The 25,134-nt window shown below is 36.5% G+C and overlaps 1 protein-coding gene across 2 annotated transcripts in view; it reads left to right on the forward strand.

The window, feature by feature from the left end:
• JMY (junction mediating and regulatory protein, p53 cofactor) overlaps positions 1-25,134 on the forward strand; it is a 76,364-nt gene that overhangs the window by 36,030 nt on the left and 15,200 nt on the right. For both annotated transcript variants that reach the window (XM_028164960.2, XM_057541110.1), the window contains exons 3-7: positions 4,428-4,578; positions 8,168-8,337; positions 10,932-11,097; positions 11,583-11,770; positions 14,080-14,166. In XM_028164960.2, coding sequence (XP_028020761.2) covers positions 4,428-4,578; positions 8,168-8,337; positions 10,932-11,097; positions 11,583-11,770; positions 14,080-14,166 — 762 coding nt within the window. The remainder of the gene's footprint in view (positions 1-4,427; positions 4,579-8,167; positions 8,338-10,931; positions 11,098-11,582; positions 11,771-14,079; positions 14,167-25,134) is intronic.

The following is a 25,134-nucleotide window of genomic DNA, read 5'->3' on the forward strand; positions in this document are numbered from 1 at the left end:
ACAGATACTGTTTTCTTTCTAGCCCTAAAATTGAAAACAGAGGTGTCATTGTTTTTAGCACATGATCCAGCTGACCAGTGCTGTACATCTTCAAATTTGCCAAGTTAGGAAGAGAACTCAGTATCCTAGCTTAATGTCTTAGGTACAGTAAACTGTAATCATGTTTTTAAACAGTTGGCTGCAGCATTAGCTACTGAGTTTCAGAAGTCAGTTAAAAAACCAGCATTTAAGCATAGCATGTTTGTTTTCTGTATATTTGAATATACATGTACAATGAAGGTAAAAATAATCCAACAACAAAGAACAAGTTATCGCCAAATAATTACCACCAGATTTTTTATATTAGTTTTTCTCTTCAAAAGGCCATAATGCAAGGTTTCTCATTTCTGTACAGTGTTTAACTATGAAAGTGAAAAGGGTTTCTATCTTCATGATCTGAGTTAAGATTTTTGAATTTTGAGCACTGCCTGTTCTGGTTATTACATTTCTATTCCATAGTTGTGTCTGTTGGTCTGACCAGAAGATCAAATCAGTTATTTCAACAGAGGGAATTTTAAGAACCAGGTATAAAGTTGTTAACAAGGTAGATAAGAAGGCAACTCTAAGATATCAGAGTTAATTGCAAAAGCAGCCGCCACTCCTAGGATCGGGGGTTACAAAGGGAAGAGGTGGTAATTATTAAAGGATAGGACCTGTGGAGCTGACCTCTGAGAAAGAAGACATTGCTCTTCTAGTGCTGGTGTGTTTGATCTCAATGGAGAGAACCAGATCTCTGGGGATAGGGCAGTGGTGGACAGGTGCTGGTTTGTCTTGGGCACACAAATGAGGTCAGTTCTGCGAAGGTTAAAAAACTGCAAACTCGATTCTGTTAACTCCTTTAAGAAGGTACTGCAGATGCTGGGATGAAGAAGCGAGTCTGGGATGACGATCACAGGAACAGCAAACAGGAAAGTCAAGTGATACAGATAGGAAGAAGCAAATCTTCTCTTCCCTTCAACTCTGAAATCTCCTCCAACCCTTTCTGTTGGCAAAGGCTAAATGTGGTTTTCAGAGCCTGAACCCTAGCATCACAAGGCAGAAGGTTGAACTTGGGAGTTGATAGAATCTAAATACATTTTGACTTTCAAAGTCAGGGAAAAAACTTAGCTAACCTAGCTTATGGTCTTAGGTATAATAAACATACAGAGTTTAATCATGTCATTGAAAAGGACTTCCATCATAACGTGCCGAGTAAGAATTTAAATTTTTGCTACATTTTATTAAATTTATCATAATATCAATTTATTAAATTTCTTTTTCATACTTGTGAACACTAATCTTTTGCTTTTTAACTTGTTTTAAAAATCAGAGGCAATCACAACAAATGAAAGCACGAAACCTTGATGGTTTTATTACAGAAAACAAGTTTTCTAAAACCTTAAATGTAAACTGAAGTCTAAATATGCCACTTATTGCTGAGAATCCCTCAGTGGTTTCCAGTTACCTGTCCTATGCAGTACAAACTCCTCAGCCTCCTCATAGTGATCATAACCTACTTTTCTAGTCTTATCTCCCACTACCTTCATCTGTTTTACCTAAACTCCAGCTAGGCTGGACTGCTCTCTGTCCTTTACCATGCATTGAACTTACTTGCCTCAAGGCTTTTGTTCAGGTTAATTCTTACCTACAGCATCCCTTTTGGGTGGTTCTCTTTTCCCATATGCTCCCCATGTAACTGTCAAAATCCTACCCCTCCTTCAAAGCCCTCTGCAATTAATGGGCCTCAATAAAGTTTGTCCTTATCTAAACAGCTAAATGTGTTCAAAGATTATGGTATCATAAAATACTTCCAGAAAAGGTTTTAATCAATTTATAGTTCCACCAGCAGTATATTATGTGTGCCTGTTTCACCGTGACTTCACTAACCTTGGTTAGTATTGTTTTTAATATTTGCTTAATGAGTCTTCCTACGATAAATGGTTTGTCACCCTACCATCTAAAAACAGCTGTCTTGTGTCTTCTCTCCTCCTGTCTCCTCTACCAATTTATTTTTAACTGGATTCTTTCTTTCTTTTTTAAATTTTTATATTATTTTGGATTATAGTTGATTTACAGTGTTCTGTTACTTTCAGATGTACAGCAAAGTGATTCAGTTATACATATACATAATTCTTTTTCAGATTCTTTTCATAACTGGGTTCTTTCTTCACAGGGGAAGACATAGGTTCTCCCTCTCAACCTGCTCTGTGATCTCCCATTAAAATAAAGCAGAGTGCCTACCCTTAAGCCTTATCCTCTTCTCCACCCTTTTCCCCTCTGTTCACTCACACAGATTTCTCAAAAGAGTATTATACATGTGTCTACATTTCTCTCCTCATTAAAAACATGTATGGAAGTGAATTTTTATTCACTCATTCAGGAAATATTGTAGGTTACCTAGTTCATGCCTGGCAGTGTGCTAGTGAAAAGCAAGCAAGCAGAGATAAAAACCACTTGTGCATTCTCTGCCCTCATGGAACATTCAGAGCAGAAAGCAGGTGATATAAAATAATATGGGGCTTCCCTGGTGGCGCAGTGGTTGAGAATCTGCCTGCTAATGCAGGGGACACGGGTTCGAGCCCTGGTCTGGGAAGATCCCACATGCCACGGAGCAGCTGGGCCTGTGAGCCACAATTGCTGAGCCTGCGCGTCTGGAGCCTGTGCCCCGCGACGGGAGGGGCCGCGATAGAGAAAGGCCCGCGCACCGCGATGAAGAGCGGTCCCCGCACCGCGATGAAGAGTGGCCCCCGCTTGCCGCAACTGGAGAAAGCCCTCGCACGAACCGAAGACCCAACACAGCCAAAAATAAATAAATAAATAAATAAATAAATAAATAAATAAGAAAATCCTTTTAAAAAAAAAATAATAATATGAAGTATGATTGTGATAAGACTTAAGAATGAAGGCTATTTGTTAGATTGAAGAGCTTATACTGCCTATAACGGTGAGTCAGGGACGACATCCATGAACCAGTTAATTGAACTGAGGTCTGAAGATATGGTGGGAATTAATAGGCAAAAGGAATTTGCCTGTACTGCAGAACTGTTGTCGCCAAGTTCATGCTGTTAGGTCCATGGATACTTGTTGTGTATCTACTTGACCCCTAAGCAGTGTTTGATAGTGTTGATTTCTCCTCCATTGAATCTTGCTACTTATATGATTACAGTTCCTTACATGAACTCATTCACTGTTGTTGCTTTAAATGTCTTCTAGTGTGTCAGGGGTACTCAAGCTTATATCTCTGGGTATGACTTGCGAAGTTAAACTTAGCATGCAAAATGAAATCCTTGGCAATTCCATGTACATATTTTTTCCCAGTAACCCTAGGATCATTCTGGACCTCTTCCTCTACCTTGCCACTGTCCCCTTAACATTGCTAATTAATTGTTCTGTGTGTGCTGAGCACTACAGTGAGTGCTCATATGTTTTTCCCTCTTTCTGGAAGACTTCATTTGCTTAAGGAGCAGTATATTGTTGCTTCAAGACTAAATCAACTGTTTTAGACTGTTCCTTTGACTTCTATTTATTGTACTGTTTAGAGACTATGACCTGCATTATTTCTACTTTTGAAATTCATTATAATTTTTTAGTGGTGTATGATAAATTACTTGATCAGTTTTTTTTTTAAGTGTGCCAGGGGTGGGTTAACATTTTTCTCTATAATATTTTTTCCCCATCATCCTAATATGGTGTTATTGTTTAAGTTTTAAGTCTCTTACTCAGTATGTGGTAAAGCAGTACAGAGGGTCTATTGCTGTTCTTCCTGGACTGTACCTTTCTTCCATATTAACATACTGGTTTAGCACTTTTCTATACTTTAATATTGATATTGTTACTTCTGTGACATTCACTTGGCACACCTCTGTCCATCATTTGATTTTCAACTTTCCTTTGTCCTTTTGTTTTAGTTGTGACTCTTATAAATAATACATAGCCAGTTTTTCTGTTACTTATATCCAGAGTCCTTCAGTAGGCAGATAGGCTGATTTTTATATATTGTCTATCTTATTTTATTTATTTATGTCAATGATTAAATAAGCATTTTATTGGCACAAATAATTCTTAACCTGAAAATACAATTATCATAAAGGAGGAAATAAGTTTCTCATCCCAGTACTTGAAAGTAATCAGTCTTAAACATTTTGTTATATGTCCTTTATTTATATATAGAAGAGGGAAGGATGAAGAAGAAGATAGAGGAGGAAGGGGGAACAAATTTCTGCATCAACTATCTTCAACATTATTGTTAAATTAATTGTTTTGTAAATTGATAGCTTCTACTGCAGAGCAGGGAAAAACAAGTATTCTTTCTTTTAGTACCAAGCACAATGCCTGATATATAAACGTTCAGTAAATGTTAAAAGAGAGAAAGAAATGATCTTTTCCATTTTTCTTTTTTCTCTCTATAGATTTCTATAGAGAATGATTACCTGGGTCCCCGAAGAATTGAAAGTCTACAAAAAGAAGATGCTGATTGGCAACGGAAAGCTCATATGGCTGTGCTGTCCATTCAAGATCTTACTGTCAAATATTTTGAAATAACAGCTAAAGCTCAAAAAGGTGAGTTTCCCAGTAGAATTATTTTTGTTAGGTATTTTCAAAATGGATGGAGGTATTTTCAAAAATGAGTGGTTTAAGTATTTTATGTTCGAAATAGTTATATAGAAAAGAATTAAAGACCACTCATAATCCTAGCAGTTAAAGAAGACCACTATTAACAAGTTAAGGTATATCCTTTCAGTCTTCTCTAGGCATATGTGTTTACATATAGCCCACCTTTAAAAAAATTAAAAGTGATGGGTATTAGTATAGCATAATTCAATTCCGACAATAATTGTTCACAGTTACAGACGTCATAGCTTAAAGGCCCAGTCACCAACAAGACTCCCTGCCCTTCAGACACTACTTGCAAATTTGGGGTGTCCTTAGGCCATCTGTACGTCTAACCAACTGGCTACAAATTTGGGGTTCCTATAACCCTTTTAGGTTCAAAAATTCACTACAGTGACTTGCAGAACTCAGGAAAACACATACTTACCATTACAATTTATAAAGGATACAAATCAAGCCAAATGAAGAGATACATCTGGCAAGGTCTGTCTGGCAAGGTCCATTCCTTCCAACTCCCTTCCATAGGAGGCCACAGAAATCGTTCCATCACTCCCTGAGAAGCAGTTTAAATTATTCATTATTTTAATAATCTCTCTGTATACCTGGCATTAAAGTAGTTATTCAGGTTATTCTTTCAGCAAATCCACGTTTCCTTAAAAGTTTCACTCGAAGCAATTGTGCTGAATGAGAATACTTTCCTTTATTCCTCAGCCTCATTTGGCATTGTCATTTAAAAAACAAAAACAAAAAAACCAGTTTAATAGATGAAAAGTAGCACCATGTTTTTAAAATTTGCATTTCTTTGGTTATTACTGAGTGTTCATCTTTTTTGTTTTCATGTAATAATTGGTATTTGCATATCCCTTCCTTTTTTCCCAGTTACTGTCTTCTGCCTATTTTTCTATTGGGCTATTTTCCCCCTATTGATCTATATAAGATCTCCTTGTATTATCTATATATTAGAAGAGGAGTAAAATAGGCCTTTATTTCCTTCCTTATGCAAAGCCAGGTGTAGCCCAATTTTACTGCTTAGTTTTTAAAAACATCTTAAATGGGCCCTTTTCTGACAGGTATATGTATGTTAGAACATTAAGGTTTTTAAAACAAATTTAACATGATTCCGTGTAAACACCAGGACTGTTGCCTTCAGAGCTTTTTTACATATAATCATCACCATAGGATGTTATTACATGGTTGTTATCCTGTTAATGTTATCAGTCATCTTAGCAAGAATCTTTATTCTTGCCAGCAGAGGGAGAGAAGAATCTGTTTTCAAGGTGTTCCAATATTGTTCTAGGGGTATTCCGAGCATTCTGTATTCATAATTTTCTACATTATCTTCATATTCCTGAGCTGTTGGAAAATAACTCCAGGCGAAGTGAGCAGTAATTAGGCAGAAGAATACATTCTATCTAAAGATGTTGGAAGACAAAGTATTGACTAGCTCTTGTGGTAGGTAACAACCTGAGACTGAATTAGGGCAGGGAACTGCTCCACAGACACGGTCCTTAAGTGGGAAGCAAGAGATGAGGCTCCAGACTAGTTCTGATTATGCAGAATGTTTGACTATATGCTGTGATTACAAGTTCAGGTAAAAATGATAGAAGCAGCAGACTAGGTATTTAAGCAACTTGGGTACTAATATAACTCTCCTTTTATAGGTGTGTAACCTTGGTCTTAAGTCACCAAGTTTCACATATCTATGTTGAAGGTGTTGATAATGCATACCATGCCTATTCTATAGGATTGCTGGGCAGATAAATAGAACACTTGGAAAAAGCACTTTGAAATGAACACAACATCATATAAATATGAGTGATTGTGGTCGCGTGTGCATGAGGGAGAGAAGAAACAAAACAGACCATGTATTTGATTAATATTGCCATGTGAAGTGAGAGAAACATTTGAATATCTATTATTCTCTCATTTAATTTCCACAAGTCTTCCGAGGAGGTACTGTATTTCCTTATGTTTATCATTCAAGGGAATTTAGCCCAAGAACAGTTAAGTTTCTTCTGAAAGTTACATGTTGATGGGTAGAAGTGGGAATTTAACTCCAAGCTGTCTAACTCCACACCCCCTGCTGTTATTTTTTCCCCTGCAGTGCACTACTGTATTGATCTTATGGTTGCATAAATATTATCATACATTTTTAAAAGAGATTTAAAATGGCAGAATCATTTGATATGTAAGCAACAGAATTAGTTATTATTTGTTAGAAACCCTAAAATAAAGGATCAGATCAATATTCAAATATGTTAGCATTTAAAGGCCAAAGAAAAACCAGAGAAACCAAAAGAACTATATTGAGAGGAGATTCTGAGTGAGTAGATTGCTCATTTGTCATAAGAACTCAACAGATTTTTAAGACTAAATCAAGAAATGGTAACGTTCTTGAATGGAGGTAACTACCCAGGAGCAGGTTCCAAGTTGGTTGCATTTAGGCATTGGGACTAAGGGTGGGGGGAGAGCTGAGCATGAGAAACTGCTCTTTTCCACTATCAGCGTCTCTGTACAGTTTTAATTTTCAAGTATGTACTCGTATTATTGTAAAAAAATTAAAATTCTGAGACAAATGTTACTGAGATACTTCTTGCAAAGAGGGTTATGATATAGTAGCATTACAAAAGTATTAATCACTTACCTCTGAACGTAGTAAAGAAACTACTAGAGAATGTACACTGATCTAAAGACTACATTAGGTACTGCGTAATCAGATTGCCTGACTCTTTTATGATAGTTAAAGCATGTCTGACCTATTAGGCATAAGGGCCATAAGGATGGTTGGGTTCATTTGTATAAGGACCCAAGATGAGCCAGCACCATGCTGTTATCAGTGATAAACTTCTTTAACTGGAAGATACTAGGTGTTTGATTGTCAAGAAATGTTTCTTGAATGAGGCCTCTATTGTGGCAAACTAAAAAGTTCTTCCTTTTTTTGTGTGGTGGCAAGGAGAAGTTGGGTGTCTTCCTTGTGGCTTAGTTAGTTAAGCCCAGCACTAACTGATTCTGCTCCAGCACTAACCTTAGCAGAATCAGCTCCATGCTAATGTCTAGGATTTATTTCATCCTATGTCATATCGTTAAAATACTTTTGGAGAACTCAAAAGTACATGAATTTAAATAATTTTTAAATACCGTTTAATAGTTATGGTTCTGCTTTCAACTAATATACCTAGGAAAAAGTATAAACCGTCACAGAATAAAGTTTTATAGAAACTTAGAAATTTAATAACACTGGACAATGTGAAAAGAATATTTTTTAAAGTAAGTTTTAAAATTAACCTGAAAACTCAGTTTCATCTTCAGAAAGTTATTTCTGAGAATGATTATTTAAAATTCTTATTGGAGACATTAGAGAGAATCTAAGATACTGTTGAATTATATTTTAGAGCTGTTATAGGTAATTTATCATGAGGGTAGGATTTGTGTGTTTATCTTTGAGTGTGTGATCAGTGGAATCTAAGACTTTCAATTCTTTAGTATCAAGTTGTTTCATGTCTTAATGTCTCAATGTCTTTTTAAAAATTATCAATAGCTGTGTACGATCGAATGCGAGCAGATCAGAAGAAATTTGGTAAAGCATCATGGGCAGCAGCCGCTGAACGTATGGAAAAACTCCAGTATGCAGTTTCTAAGGAGACTCTGCAGATGATGAGAGCTAAAGAGATCTGTTTGGAACAGAGGAAACATGCACTAAAAGAAGAGGTAACAAAAGCCATGAGAAAAATATATTTAAAAATTTTTTTAAATAAGATGTGCTATTTGACTTTTTTTTGGTATAAGACTTACATTTTTCTGACTCTACAGGCAGTTGTTAATTTTGCACTATCTCCATGAGATGATGATAACTTTTCACCATGGGGCCTCTGATAGGAGAGTTAGAGTTATGGCATTTTCACAGCATGCCAGCATGACTGTAGGCAGCAACTGTTAAAAGAAAAAGGAGCACTCGTTTCCTATCTCCCCTTCGGTCCTCCCCACACCTAGGCAACTATTTTCTGTCTCTATAGATTTACTATTCTGGACATTTCATATAAATGGACTCATAAAAGATGCGATTTTTTTAATGCTTTTTCCCCCTCGTAGTGTAATGTTTTCAAGGTGCATCCATATTGTAGCATGCATCACTACTTAATTTACTTTTTTTGGCCAAATGATACACACCACATTTTATGCATTCATCAGTTGATGAACTTTTGGGTTCTTTCTACTTTTGGAGCTTTACTAATAAAGCTGCTATGAACATCCATGTGCAAGGTTTTCATTTATCTTGGCGTGAAATGCTATTTAACCTATTGAGGAACTGTCAGACTGTTTTCCAAAGCAGCTGTACCATTTACATTCCCACCAGCAGTGTACAAAGGATAGAATTTCTCCACATCTTTCTTTACATTATCACTAAACACTGTCTTTTTTATTATAGGCACCGTGGTGGGTGTGAAGTGGTATCTCGTGGCTTTGATTTGCCTTTCTCTGATGGCATTTATGTCCAGTATCTTTCCATGTGCTTCTTGGCCACTTATATATCTTCTTTGGAGAAGTGTCTATTCAGGTCATTTGCCCATTAAAAATTGTTTTTTTTGTGGGGGAGCTGTGCTGCTAGGCTTGCGGGATCCACTGGACTGCCGGGGAACTCCCTAAAATTGGGTTTTTTTAAATCACTGAATTGAAAGAGTTCTTTACATATTCCAGATACAAGTCTTATCAAATATATGATTTGCAAATATTTGCTCCCATTCTGTGGCTTGACCATATTGGCTTCTAAATACATTGAGTATGTATTTGTGAAAGTTGTATATTCTCTACAGAAGAACAAAATGTCATCACTGCTTTTATTAATACAGCTTTATGTAAAATATATTGTTCTACGAATGTGCATATGCATGTCTAACTCTTGTTTAAAAAATAGTGTATGAGGTAATCTATAATATTTTAAGGGTACGATCTAGAAAGATCTTTTTGTTAATGGATTTTAAATTATGGATTTAGATTTGTTAATGGATTTATTTTTCCCTTACATTTTCTGATTTGCTACTATTGTTAAAGGAAAAATTAGAACTTGTTCTGAACTTTTCCACACTATTCAGAATCTCTTCACGGATTTCAGCTCCATCTCTCCTTCACCTGAGGCATTTGCACTCTAATCTTCTTTTCTAGTTAGCTTTCTCCTTTATGTTACTAGGTATCTGGAATTTTCTTAAGGTCTTGAACTTTAAAACTTGAAATGCTAGCATTTTATTGACTGAAATAGAGTGCCACTGTCTTCATCAGATTGACTAGCTTTATTCTAACCAGGATGAATTGTAATGACAACATAGGGTGCCTAAAAGAGCTGCTGAGGTAAGATTTATAACTATGTGCTATTGCAAGAACATTTCTTACTGGAATTGGTCTCCTATGGTAGAGGAAGGATGAGGCTGAAATGGGCCAGGGAGTCTGTCATGTTTATCTGTGGGGTCATTTTCCCTGGGGTTATCCTTAATAGTACCTTAATAGTCTGTATTTGAATGTTCTCGATTGTGTTTGAATTCTTCAAAGGATTTGGTAAAGCTGTCAGTTAGTCATTCTTGCCAGGTTTATGCCTGTTGAGTGATACAATATATGCATTGTGCTTTTTATATATATCTGTGATGATGACTGCACTAGTTTTATTAGCATTAATTTAACATGACCACATGACTCATGAGAAACAGACCAAATGGGATTTATTAAGCCCAGCCGAAACAAATCCCTTGCTTTATAGTACAGTACTACTCTGTGGTTTAAATTATGGGGAGACTTTTGTTCTTTAAAAAAAATGTTGATATGTCACATCTCCTTAGGTTATTTTAAAAACAAAAACGTCTTCCTGATGTGGCAGTGGTATTTGCCATGGTATAATGCTAAACATCAAACAATTTGTAAAGTGACGCTGAAACGTTAAATATCACCCAGGCAAGCAAAATTCTATTTGACTTAAAAAAATTTTAACCACACTTAGGAGTAAGTACTATTCCTTTTTAACCGAGTCTTGATTATCGTCATTCTCACCTCTTTTAAGTCACAGACTTTTGTCCCTTTATGAATTTGAAAGCTAGGAACACTACTCAGAGAAAAATATGCATGTACACACAGCTTTATACACAAATTTAGTAGGTTCTTAAATTATCTGTACATGAGCCTCTGATCCCACATTGTCTGCTGGTGTTCAGTTGCTTCATGGATTTATCCTGTCTGAGTAGTTAGTATTCATTTCTAATCATAACTTAATTTCTTGTTCTCTCAAACTAGATATGTTCTTATTTTTATTTTCAATGCAGATGCAGAGTTTGCAGGGCGGTACAGAAGCCATCGCTCAGTTGGATCAATTAGAAGCTGATTATTATGATCTGCAACTTCAGTTGTATGAAGTACAGTTTGAAATCTTAAAGTGTGAAGAGCTACTGTTGACAGCACAACTGGAAAGCATCAAAAGACTTATATCGGGTATGATGTGTGTCTAATACATAAGTCCACAAAAATACATTTGAATGAATGATGGAATTTCCCCATGTATTTGTTTGCATACATAGGGAAAATGTACATGGACACCAGTTTTATTTCTTCTGTTGAGGCTAAGAAAACTTAATGTAAAGTCAAACAAGTGATTTAGTAGATGTAGCAGTGCAACTATGTTATTCCTTCCTACTTACTTTGTAAGTAACTTGCTTTGTTGCTTCAGCCAGAATCTGTATTCTCAAATTTTTAATTTGGGAGACAAGGTTCTTGGCATTTTACATTGAGCACTTAACTATGTGCCAGACACTGGCACACACATTCCCCCTAAGAGGTATATTTCCTAATCACTCTTTTACAAAGGGGTAATGGCTTTGCCTGAGGTTATAGAATCAGTGAGTGGATCAGAGCCCTGTTCTGTCTGGCTCCGTAGCCCATGCTCTTAACCACTACCCCTTGTTGCTGTTTTGTAACAGAAAAGAGAGATGAAGTGGTATACTATGACACTTACGAAAGCATGGAGGCCATGCTGGAGAAGGAAGAGATGGCAGCGTCTGTGCATTTACAGAGAGAAGAGCTACAGAAACTTCAGCAGAAAGCACGGCAGCTGGAGGCAAGACGTGGACGGGTTTCAGCCAAGAAAGCATACCTCAGAAATAAAAAGGTATAATAGGTTACATATTTATTGAATATAACCTTAATTTTACATCTTGCTTTTATTCATTACTTAATCTTTGACCCATATCCAATAATTCTAACCCAATTTGTCACTAATGCACATACCTTTTAAAACTGAGTACGAGTTGTATCTTCTCAATACTTGGGCCATTATATTGACATTATATGGTTGTCTGAGCATTACTCTCTTAAACACATTGGAACAGCCAGTGGTGATATGCTGTTTGCCTCAGCCACCCAAAGGTGACTCTGATCATGACTACAGGATTCCATGTAATGCAATTCCCGGCTCCTTTTTATTTTAAGGAGGCCAGGGATGCTCTACAATTAAGTTGACTGGTTCTGACCTCAGTCTTCAAGGAAATTTTTATTTATATATAAAAGTGTGTACCAATTTAATCTATCTTCTTCACTCTTCATTCTTATATTAAACTAAATCTGAGGTAGGGAAACTCAGCCCTGTAGATTCTGCCCATTTACACCGCAGCTTCTGATCTGCTGTGACCTATCACAGCACACAGCCAAGGGTCTCTGAATGGTCTTACCCCCTGTCCTCCCCTTTCCCTGCCCCCAGACTCCCAAATCCAACGGCTTAGGTGACAGAACTGCAGAGGGAAGGAGGAATGACAAAAGAAGGCTGGAAAGAGAGGAACTTAGAAACACTGTTCTGAGAAGAAAGATCAGTCATACTTTACCAAAGATCAGAATGGCTCTCTTTGTAACAGCAGCCTACATTCCTTGTTGTCCGCATGTCAGCATCCCCAGGGTCACAGGCTCCGTGGTTAATCTGGCACCCACACTAGAATTTCATACCCAGGGGTAGTTCTCTGGCTATAAGTAAATCATGCCCTGCTTCTCCTGTTGAAAGAACAAAGATGGTCTCTGGCTGTGCCATGAGGACTTGAGGTCTATGCTTTGTGATTAAACTTTTCAAGAAGAATAATAGAAATAACATCGTTCTTTATGTATATTATCTTCTTTTATTCTCCCAGTAGCCAAAAAGCATTCTGATACTTGATTTGGTGGCAAACCCAGACCTGAACATTTCTTTGTCCTACTTACTTTGACTATTCATCTGTTTCGCTGCAAAAACATCAGTAATACTGCAAAAACATCAGTAATGCTTATTATGGGGTGTTGCGTCAGATCCTGCTGGAGTTACTGGGCAATAGATGGTGTATGCAACATATCACCTTTCTAAAATTAAAAAAAAAAATTAATTTTGAAACACATCTGAGTTCTGTTCTTGATAAGGAAGTGTAGACTTGTATCCTCATTTTATAACCAAGGGAACTAAGGCTTCCAGTCGTTAAATAAATTACCTAAGGAAAAGCAGCTAGTATGGGTCAAAGTAGGATACTATCCTAGGTCTGTGTAACTTGGAAGCCTGAGCCATTATATCACTACATCATGCCACTTTTCCCCCTTGGAGACTGCCTTGGACAGGTTCAATCCATGATCAATACTTGTTAGGCAGTAGAGTCAACACAGTGTGGGTAAAGATAGGAAGGAGATAAAAGAGCTGCTTTAAAATACAGCTTCCTGGCCTGAAAGGTTATTCATGTATGACTTAACAAGGTTATAAGACTAATCTTTTGGTATAGCTTTGAGAGTGTTAGAAACTAATGTTTATCTGGAGGACTTCTCCGGAAGGACCCAGAGAAAATGAAGACTTAGCTTGGTGCCAGTAGGAAGTTGCCAGATGATAGGGTATGTGTAAAGAGCACATATCTCTTAATATTATTTTCATGTAAATCTGTAGCATACTATTATTGTACTTTCTAGTCTTTAAGGTGTCTTTTTAGCTCTGAAGTCTATGATCAGAAGATTCAGATTTCATGATATTGTTTAAACCAATCCAGGCAAAATCATGTTCTTTACTTCATCAGAGAGCACTTAAGAAACAGAGTTTAAGTCAAGAGTTATGTGTCCTTTTTTGCTCAGACTAGTTTAAAGAGTACAATAATACTTAGAATCTTCTGGCCACAGTCTTCAGATTTGAAAGAAACTTTTGAGATTATCTAGGTACACCCCCCTTCCACTCTACCATGCCCCATTCCTTCCCTTCCAAAAAAAGGGAGAAATCAGGAATTCTACGGATGTTAAGTAGTTTAACAGAAGAGTCTTTTAAGATCCTAATTATTTGGCTTATGCTGCTTTGATATTCCAGATGAGAAACCAGAGGTGGCTTACTTGCTGTGTAGGTATATGTTAAGATTAAAATTTATCAAATTGAATTAGATTTTGAGTCTTTCAAGTTTCACTTATATTAAAACACATTTCATGTATTTATAGGAAATTTGTATTGCAAAACACAAAGAAAAATTCCAACAGCGCCTTCGGAGTGAAGATGAATATAGAACCCACCACACAGTACAACTAGTAAGTTTGCACTCTGGAAGACTTAGAATAAAACTTCGAATTTTACGTATCTCAAAGTGAATAAAATCTGTAGAGAATAAGAAAATGTTATAGCTAGATGTTAGCATTAAGTCACTGTACAGCCATTCCTCAGTGTCCATGGGGAAATTGGTTCCAGGACACCTGCCCTTCCAACTCCCCCAACCTCCCCACCAAAATCTCCAGTCCCTTATATACAATAGCATAGTACTTGCACGTAACTTGTGCACATCCTCCTATATTCTTCATCTCTAGATTACTTATAATACCTTATATAATGTAAATGCTATGTAAGTAGTTGCCAGTAGGCAAATTCTTCGAGTTTTGCTTTTTGGAACCTTCTGTGGTTTTTTTGCCCCCTGAGTATTTTCAATCCGAGGTTGTTTGAATCCAAGGATATGGAACCCTCAGGTTCAGAGGCCCAATTGTGTATATACTCCTGATAGCACAGCTTCCTCTACCAGTGCAGTCCCACACAAGAGTGGTATGTTTGTTACAGTCTGAACCAACACTGGCACACCATTACCACCCAAAGTCCACAGTTCATCCTTAGTGCTGTACATTCTGTTGGTTTTGCCAAATATATAATGACATGAATCCACCATTATAGTATCATACAGAATATTTTCACTGCCCTAAAAATTCCCTGTGCTCCACCTTTTCATACCCCTCTCTCCGCAAACTCCTGGCAACCACTGATCTTTTGTTTTGCCTTTCCCCCGAACGTTTTAATTGGAACCATATATGTAGCTGTTTCATATTGGCTTATGTAACTTGTAATTTGCACTTAAGGTTCCTCTTTTTATTTGCATGGCATGGTAGATTATTTCTTAGCACTGAATAATATTCCATTGTCTGGATATACCACAGTTTATTTGTCCATTCACCTGGTGAAGACATCTTGCTTCCAAGTTTTGACACTTATGAATAAAGCTGATACTGTGGGAAGGTTTTTGAGTGCACATTAAGTTTTCAGCTCTTTTGGTAAATAGCAAAGAGCATGATTGCTGGATCTTATGGGAAGAGTATGCTTACCTTGTAGGAAACTGCCAAATTGTCTTCCAAAGTGGCTGTACCATTTTACATTCTCACTAGCAATGAATTTAGAGTTCCTTTTGCTCCATATCCTCCATTTAATGTTGTCAGTGTTTTGGAATTTAGCCATTCTAATAAGTGTGTAGTGGTACCTCATAGTTGTTTTAGTTTGCGGTTCCCTAATGGTGTAGGATGTTGGGCATGTTCTCACAAGGCTTATCTACCATCTGTACCTCTTCTTTAGTAAGTGTTAGATATTTTGTTCATTTTTAATTAGGTTATTTGTTTTCTTATTGTGGATAATAGCCCCTTTCAGATATGCCTGTTGCAAATACTTGCTCCTAATCTATGGCTTGCCTTTTCATTCTTTGACATTATTTTTGTTTGTTTCTTTTAATATTATTATTATCTTTTTTCTACAGCAGGTTCTTATAAGTCATCTATTAGTGTATATATGTCAATCCCAATCTCCCAATTCATCCCCCTCCCATGCTGCTTTCCCCCCTTGGTGTCCATATGTTTGTTCTCTACATCTGTGTCTCTATTTCTGCCTTGCAAACTGGTTCATCTGTACCATTTTTCTCGATTCCACATATATGCGTTAATATACGGTATTTGTTTTTCTCTTTCTGACTTACGGCACTCTGTATGACAGTCTCTAGGTACATCCACATCTCTACAAATGACTCAATTTCGTTCCTTTTTATGGCTGAGTAATATTCCATTGTATATATGTACCACAACTTCTTCATCCATTCGTCTGTTGATGGGCATTTAGGTTGCTTCCATGACCTGACTATTGTAAATAGTGCTGCAATGAACATTCGGGTGCATGTGTCTTTTTGAATTACGGTTTTCTCTGGGTATATGCCCAGTAGTGGGATTGCTGGGTCATATGGTAATTCTATTTTTAGTTTTTTAAGGAACCTCCATATTGTTCTCCATAGTGGCTGTATCAGTTTACATTCCCACCAACAGTGCAAGAGGTTTCCCTTTTCTCCACACCCTCTCCAGCATTTGTTGTTTGTGGATTTTCTGATGATGCCCATTCTAACAGGAGTGAGGTGATACCTCATTGTAGTTTTGATTTGCATTTCTCTAATAATTAGTGATGTTGAGCATCTTTTCATGTGCTTCATGGCCGTCTGTATGTCTTCTTTGGAGAAATGTCTATTTAGGTCTTCTGCCCATTTTTTGACTGGGTTTGTTTTTTTAATATTGAGCTGCATGATCTGCTTGTATATTAATCCTTTGTCCGTTGATTCGTTTGCAAATATTTTCTCCCATTCTGAGGGTTGTCTTTTCATCTTGTTTGTAGTTTCCTTTGCTGTGCAAAAGCTATTAAGTTTCATTAGGTCCCATTTGTTTATTTTTGTTTTTATTTCCATTACTCTAGGAGGTAGGTCAAAAAAGATTTTGCTGTGATTTATGTCAAAGGGTGTTCTTCCTATGTTTTCCTCTAGGAGTTTTAGTGTCTGGTCTTACATTTAGGTCTTTAATCCATTTTGAGTTTATTTTTGTGTATGGTGTCAGAGAGTGTTCTACTTTCATTCTTTTACATGTAGCTGTCCAGTTTTCCCAGCACCACTTACTGAAGAGGCTCTCTTTTCTCCATTGTATATCCTTGCCTCCTTTGTCATAGATTAGTTGACCATAGGTGCGTGGGTTTATCACTGGGCTTTCTGTACTGTTCCATTGATCTATCTTTCTGTTTTTGTGCCAATACCATATTGTCTTGATTACTGTAGCTTTGTAGTATAGTCTGAAGTCAGGGAGTCTGATTCATCCAGCTCTGTTTTCTCCCCTCAAGATTGCTTTGGCTATTCGGGGTCTTTTGTGTCTCCATAGATTTTAAGATTTTTTTTTTTCTATTTCTGTAAAAAGTGCCATTGGTAATTTGATAGGAATTGCACTGAATCTGTAGATGCTTTGGGTAGTATAGTCATTTTCACAATATTGATTCTTCCAATCCATGAACATGATATATCTCTCCATCTGTTTGTGTCATCTTTGATTTCTTTCATCAGTGTCTTATAGTTTCCTGAGTACAGGTCTTTTACCTTCTTAGGTAGGTTTATTCCTAGGTATTTTATTCTTTTTGTTGCAGTGGTGAATGGGATTGTTTCCTTAATTTCTCTTTCTGATCTTTTGTTTTTAGCATATAGGAATGCAAGAGATTTCTGTGCATTAATTTTGTATCCTGCAACTTTATACCAAATTCATTGATTAGCTCTAGTAGTGTTCTGGTGGCATCTTTAGAACTCTCTATGTATAGTATCATGTCATTTGCAAACAGTGACAGTTTTACTTCTTCTTTTCCAATTTGTATTCCTTTTATTTCTTTTTCTTCTCTGATTGCTGTGGCTAGGACTTCCAAAACTATGTTGAATAATAGTGGTGAGAGTGGGCATCCTTGTCTCGTTCCTGATCTTAGAGGAAATGCTTTCAGTTTTTCACCATTGAGAATGATGTTTGCTGTGGGTTTGTCATATATGGCCTTTATTATGTTGAGGTAGGTTCCCTCTGTGCCCACTTTCTGGAGAGTTTTTATCATAAATAGGTGTTGAATTTTGTCAAAAGCTTTTTCTGCATCTGTTGAGGTGATCATATGCTTTTTATTCTTCCATTTGTTAATATGGTGTATCACATTGATTGATTTGTGTATATTGGAGAATCCTTGCATCCCTGGGATAAATCCCACTTGATCATGGTGTATGATCCTTTTAATGTGTTGTTGGATTCTGTTTGCTAGTATTTTGTTGAGGACTTTTGCATCTATATTCATCAGTGATACTGGTCTGTAATTTTCTTTTTTTGTAGTATCTTTGTCTGGTTTTGGTATCAGCGTGATGGTGGCCTTGTAGAATGAGTTTGGGAGTGTTCCTTCTGCAATTTTTTGGAAGACTTTGAGAAGGATGGGTGTTAGCTGTTCTCTAAATATTTGATAGAATTCACCTGTGAAGCCATCTGGTCCTGGACTTTTGTTTGTTGGAAGATTTTTAATCACAGTTTCAATTTCATTACTTGTGATTGGTCTGTTCATATTTTCTGCTTCTTCCTGGTTCAGTCTTGGAAGGTTATACCTTTCTAAGAATTTGTCCATTTCTTCCAGGTTGTCCATTTTGTTGGCATAGAGTTGCTTGTAGTAGTCTCTTAGGATGCTTTGTATTTCTGGGGTGTCTGTTGTAACTTCTCCTTTTTCATTTCTAATTTTATTGATTTGAGTCCTCTCCCTCTTTTTCTTGATGAGTCTGGCTAATGGTTTATCAATTTTGTTTTTCTTCTCAAAGAACCAGCTTTTAGTTTTATTGATCTTTGCTATTGTTTTCTTTGTTTCTATTTCATTTATTTCTGTTCTGATCTTTATGATTTCTTTCCTTCTACTAACTTTGGGTTTGTTTGTTCTTCTTTCTCTAGTTCCTTTAGGTGTAAGGTTAGATTGTTTGAGATTTTTCTTGTTTCTTGAGGTAGGATTGTATTGCTATAAACTTTCCTCTTAGAACTGCTTTTGCTGCATCCCATAGGTTTTGGATCATTGCGTTTTCATTGTCATTTGTCCCTAGGTATTTTTTGATTTCCTCTTTGATGTCTTCAGTGATCCCTTGGTTATTTAGTAACGTATTGTTTAGCCTCCATGTGTTTGTGTTTTTTACAGTTTTTTCCCTGTAATTTATTTCTAATCTCATAGCATTGTGGTCAGAAACGATGCTTGATATGATTTCAATTTTCTTAAATTTACCGAGGCTTGATTTGTGACCCAAGATGTGATCTGTCCTGGAGAGTGTTACGTGTACACTTGAGAAGAAAGTGTAATCTGTTATCAGATGGAATGTCCTATAAATGTCAGTTAAATCTGTCTGGTCTATTGTGTCATTTAAAGCTTGTGTTTCCTTATTAAGTTTCTGTCTGGATGATCTGCCCATTGGTGTAAGTGAGGTGTTAAAGTCCCCCACTATTATTGTGTTACTGTTGATTTCCTCTTTTATAGCTATTAGCATTTTCCTTATGTTGGGTGCATATATATTTATAATTGTTATATCGTCTTCTTGGATTGATCCCTTGATCATTATGTAGTGTCCTTCCTTGTCTCTTGTAATAGTCTTTATTTTAAAGTCTATTTTATCTGATACAAGTATTGCTACTCCAGCTTTCTTTTGATTTCCATTTGCGTGGAATATGTTTTTCCATCCCCTCACTTTCAGTCTGTATGTGTCCCTAGGTCTGAAGTGGGTCTCTTGTAGACAACATATATACAGGTCTTGTCTTTGTATCCATTCAGCCAGCCTGTGTCTTTTGGTTGGAGCATTTAATCCATTCACATTTAGGGTAATTATCGATATGTATGTTCATATTACCATTTTCTTAATTGTTTTGGGTTCGTTTTATAGGTCCTTTTCTTGTGTCTTCCACTTAGAGAAGTTCCTTTAGCATTTTTTGTAGAGCTGGTTTGGTGGTGCTAGATTCTCTTAGCTTTTGCTTGTCTGTAAAGCTTTTGATTTCTCTGTCAAATCTGAATGAGATCTTTTCTGGGTAGAGTAATCTTGATTGTAGGTTCTTCCCTTTCATCACTTTAAATATATCGTGCCACTCCCTCTGTCCTGTAGAGTTTCTGCTGAGAAATCAGCTGTTAAGCTTATGGGATTCCCTTGTATGTTATTTGTTGTTTTTCCCTTGTTTTTTTAAATAATTTTTCTTTGTCTTTAATTTTTGTCAGTTTGATTACTATGTGTCTTGGCGTGTTTCTCCTTGAATTTATCCTGCCTGGGACTCGTTGTGCTTCCTGGACTTGGGTGGCTGTTTCCTTTCCCATGTTAGGGAAGTTTTCGACTATGATCTCTTCAAATATTTTCTCAGGTTCTTTCTCTCTCTCCTCCTTCTGGGACCCCTATAATTAGAATGTTGGTGCGTTTAATGTTGTCCCAGAGGTCTCTTAGGCGGTCTTCATTTCTTTTCATTCTTTTTTCTTTATTCTGTTCCGCGGCAGTGAATTCCACCATTCTGTCTCCCAGGTCACTTATCCGTTCTTCTGCCTCAGTTATTCTGCTGTTGATTCCTTCTAGTGTATTTTTCATTTCAGTTTTTGTATTCTTGGTTTGTTCTTTAATTCTTCTACATCTTCGTTAAATATTTCTTGAATCTTCTCGAACTTTGCCTCCATTCTTTTTCCAAGGTCCTGGATCATCTTCACTATCATTATTCTGAATTCTTTTTCTGGGAGGTTGCCTATCTCCACTTCATTTAGTTGATTTTCTGGGGTTTTATCTTGTTCCTTCATCTGGTACATAGTCCTCTGCCTTTTCATTTTGTGTATCTTTCTGTGAATGTGGTTTTCATTCCACAGGCTGCAGGATTATAGTTCTTCTTGCTTCTGCTGTCTGCCCTCTCAATAATTGATATGTTAATAGTATTGAGTCTTCCTGTACATGAACAAGGAATATCTCTTTATTTAGTTCTTCTTTGATTTCTTTTCTAAGAGTTATAGCTTGCCTCATTGATCTTGTTCACATTTTATTAGATTTATACCTAAATTTATCTATCTGCTTTTTGGGGTGTGGTAATGTAAATAGTATTGTAGGGGTTATATAAAAGGTTCATAATTCTAGTGTTTCATTGCTGTTACATCAGAAAGCAGTTGGCTTTTATATGTCAACCCTGTACCTTGCAATCTTGTTATAATTGTGTATTAGTTCTAGTAGCTTTTTTGGTTGTTCTTTGAGATTTTCTACATAGACAATCAGGTCATATGCAAATAAAGGCAGTTTAGTTCTTTTGTAGCAGTCTGTATACCTTTTACTTGCTCTTCTTATTGTGTTAGCTAGGATTTCCAGTAGGGTGTTGAAAAAGAGTGGTGGGAGGAGACTTCTTTGTCTTTTGCTGGTCTTAAGAAAGCTTCTAATTTGTTGTGATTAAGAATGATGTTAGCTGCTGTAGGGGTTTTGATGTTATTCTTCAAGCTCATTTCAGCACATATTAGCTAAAACTCTTCAATTTAAACACGTAAGAGTAGCCAAACTACCCGTAAACTGTAAGATTCATCTTAAATCAACAGCAAATTTATTGTATTTTTATTGTTCAGTACTGTTTTCATGGGCCAGGAACTGCTTTGTAAGGAAAGTCAGACTGTGGGCCAGCTTAAGAGTTAGATGAATAAGAATGCCTCCTACTCTCACCATCAGCCTCTACGCTGTCAGCTTTAAACTCCACACTTAGAATGCGTTCCTTATTGCATGAAGGTTTGGATTCTGATAAAATGCCAATATTTTTATGGATGGAGGAACTAATTAGCCTTTTAGAATGAATGAGTATCAAATCCTTTCTCAAAGAGTTTTACGTGGCAAAGATGAGTAAAAAGAGGAAATTGATATTTGGGGAAATCTCAAAGATGAATGTCATTTGCCTTATAATTTTGCCTACTACCGACTTTGGGTGGAATACCTCACTGTAGGAGAATGAATCCATTAATCATCAATTCTTAACATGCAAAGCTAGAGGAAAATGAAAGTTGGCTTAGATCAAATCTGGCTTTAAACCACCTTTATCACACACACAAGTGTACAGCTCATAAGTTTTCATTTTCACTAGATGAACATATGCATACAGCTAGCACCCAGCTTGTTAAACAATGTTAACAGAAACTCAAAGCCCCTTGTGTCACCATCTAGTAAGTATTCCCTCCCCACCTCCCCTCCACAAAAGGGTAAATTATCTTCGTTAAATAACTTTCCCCTAGCTAGCCAGAGGGGGAGAGGTGATATTCACCCCAGGCCTGTTACTCACTAGGCTCTTAAATACAGTACTGTGCTCTATGAAAAGTCCATACAAACCCATCAGTTCATGCCTGAACATGTCTGAAACTTTCTCTTTCCATTTGGGATCTTTTAGATAATAGTATGATGTGACTCTGGTTATACCGGCTGACAAACCAGCAAAATGATTGATAAGTTTTATTTCTGAACTTCACATTCAGCTATTTGTATATTATGTTTAGAGATGCAGATTCAGAGTTTGAAAACGCTGAATATCTCTTAGACAACTAATTTTTTTCTCAAGTACTAAGCACTATATTCATTAGATAAAACACTCTAAGTATAGAAAAATCTCTTCATCTCTGAGCCAGTGCTACTCGATAGGCCTTAGAAGACCCTTTGTTCCTGAGTATCCCATGGCATGTATCCCAGTGTGGGAAAGTACAAGCTCACTCCCAATTCCAGGTGGTTACCAGATGTAAATATGAGATTTTTTCAGTTCCTTCCTTTTTGTTGGCTCAGCTATGTGAATGGAACTGAGTATGCAGTAGAGGTGAGGAGTTGGGATAAGTTCTTGCCTCACTGTGTCCTTGAGCCATTCTGGGCTTTCCTCTGTAAAGGACAGAATCTACATGGGACGTGTATTTCTTTTTTTTTTTTTAAGATTTTTAGAAATTTCATGTAATGTCTGAAACATTTATATTAACATATTTCCATACAAATACAAATATAAGATTTTTAGAAATTTCATGTAATGTCTGAAACGTTTATATTAACATATTTCCATACATATTTCCATACAAATACAAATATAAGATTTTTAGAAATTTCATGTAATGTCTGAAACATTTATACTAACATATTTCCATACAAATAACCCAATGAAAGTTTAGTATTAGTTGTTTTGTTTGTTTTTTTATACTGCAGGTTCTTATTAGGCATCAGTTTTATACACATCAGTGTATACATGTCAATCCCAATCGCCCAATTCAGCACACCACCATCCCCACCTCACCGCAGTTTTCCCCCCTTGGTGTCCATATGTCCATTCTCTACATCTGTGTCTCAACTTCTGCCCTGCAAACTGGCTCATCTGTACCATTTTTCTAGGTTCCACATACATGCATTAATATACAATATTTGTTTTTCTCTTTCTGACTTACTTCACTCTGTATGACAGTCTCTAGATCCATCCACGTCTCAACAAATGATCATGTCATCCGCAAACAGTGACAGTTTTACTTCTTCTTTTCCAATTTGTATTCCTTTTATTTCTTTTTCTTCTCTGATTGCCATGGCTAGGACTTCCAGAACTATATTGAATAATAGTGGTGAGAGTGGACATCCTTGTCTCGTTCCTTATCTTAGAGGAAATGCTTTCAGTTTTTCACCATTGAGAATGATGTTTGCTGTGGGTTTGTCATATATGGCCTTTATTATGTTGAGGTAGGTTCCCTCTATGCCCACTTTCTGGAGAGTTTTTATCAGAAATGGGTGTTGAATTTTGTCAAAAGCTTTTTCTGCATCTATTGAGATGATCATATGGTTTTTCTTCTTCAATTTGTTAATATGGTGTATCACATTGATTGATTTGCGTATATTGAAGAATCCTTGCATCCCTGGGATAAATCCCACTTGATCGTGGTGTATGATCCTTTTAATGTGTTGTTGGATTCTGTTTGCTAGTATTTTGTTGAGGATTTTTGCATCTATATTCATCAGTGATATTGGTCTGTAATTTTCTTTTTTTGTAGTGTCTTTGTCTGGTTTTGGTATCAGGGTGATGGTGGCCTCATAGAATGAGTTTGGGAGTGTTCCTTCTTCTGCAATTTTTTGGAAGAGTTTGAGAAGGATGGGTGTTAGCTGTTCTCTAAATGTTTGATAGAATTCACCTGTGAAGCCATCTGGTCCTGGACTTTTGTTTGTTGGAAGATTTTTAATCACAGTTTCAATTTCATTCCTTGTGATTGGTCTGTTCATATTTTCTGTTTCTTCCTGATTCAGTCTTGGAAGGTTATACCTTTCTAAGAATTTGTCCATTTCTTCCAGGTTGTCCATTTTATTGGCATAAAGTTGCTTGTAGTAGTCTCTTAGGATGCTTTGTATTTCTGCGGTGTCTGTTGTAACTTCTCCTTTTTCATTTCTGATTTTATTGATTTGAGTCCTCTCCCTCTTTTTCTTGATGAGTCTGGCTAATGGCTTATCAATTTTGTTTATCTTCTCAAAGAACCAACTTTTAGTTTTATTGATCTTTGCTATTGTTTTCTTTGTTTCTATTTCATTTATTTCTGCTCTGATCTTTATGATTTCTTTCCTTCTGCTAACTTTGGGTTTTGTTTGTTCTTCTTTCTCTAGTTTCTTTAGGTGTAAGGTTAGATTGTTTACTTGAGATTTTTCTTGTTTCTTGAGGTAGGCTTGTATAGCTATAAACTTCCCTCTTAGAACCGCTTTTGCTGCATCCCATAGGTTTTGGGTCGTCGTGTTTTCATTGTCATTTGTCTCTAGGTATTTTTTTATTTCCTGTTTGATTTGTTCAGTGATCTCTTGGTTATTTAGTAACGTATTGTTTAGCCTCCATGTGTTTGTCTTTTTTACGTTTTTTTCCCTGTAATTCATTTCTAATCTCATAGCGTTGTGGTCAGAAAAGATGCTTGATAATGATTTCAATTTTCTTAAACTTACTGAGGCTTGATTTGTGACCCAAGATGTGATCTATCCTGGAGAATGTTCCGTGCGCACTTGAGAAGAACGTGTAATCTGCCGTTTTTGGATGGAATGTCCTATATATATCAATTAAATCTATCTGGTCTATTGTGTCATTTAAAGCTTCTGTTTCCTTATTTATTTTCATTTTGGATGATCTGTCCATTGGTGTAAGTGAGGTGTTAAAGTCCCCCACTATTATTGTGTTACTGTCGATTTCCTCTTTTATAGCTGTTAGCAGTTGCCTTATGTATTGAGGTGCTCCTATGTTGGGTGCATATATATTTATAATTGTTATATCTTCTTCTTGGATTGATCCCTTGATCATTATGTAGTGTCCTTCCTTGTCTCTTGTAACATTCTTTATTTTAAAGTCTATTTTATCTGATATGAGTATAGCTACTCCAGCTTTCTTTTGATTTCCATTTGCATGGAATATCTTTTTCCATCCCCTCTCTTTCAGTCT

Source organism: Balaenoptera acutorostrata, chromosome 2 (assembly GCF_949987535.1).
Source record: "Balaenoptera acutorostrata chromosome 2, mBalAcu1.1, whole genome shotgun sequence".
Taxonomy (NCBI): domain Eukaryota; kingdom Metazoa; phylum Chordata; class Mammalia; order Artiodactyla; family Balaenopteridae; genus Balaenoptera; species Balaenoptera acutorostrata.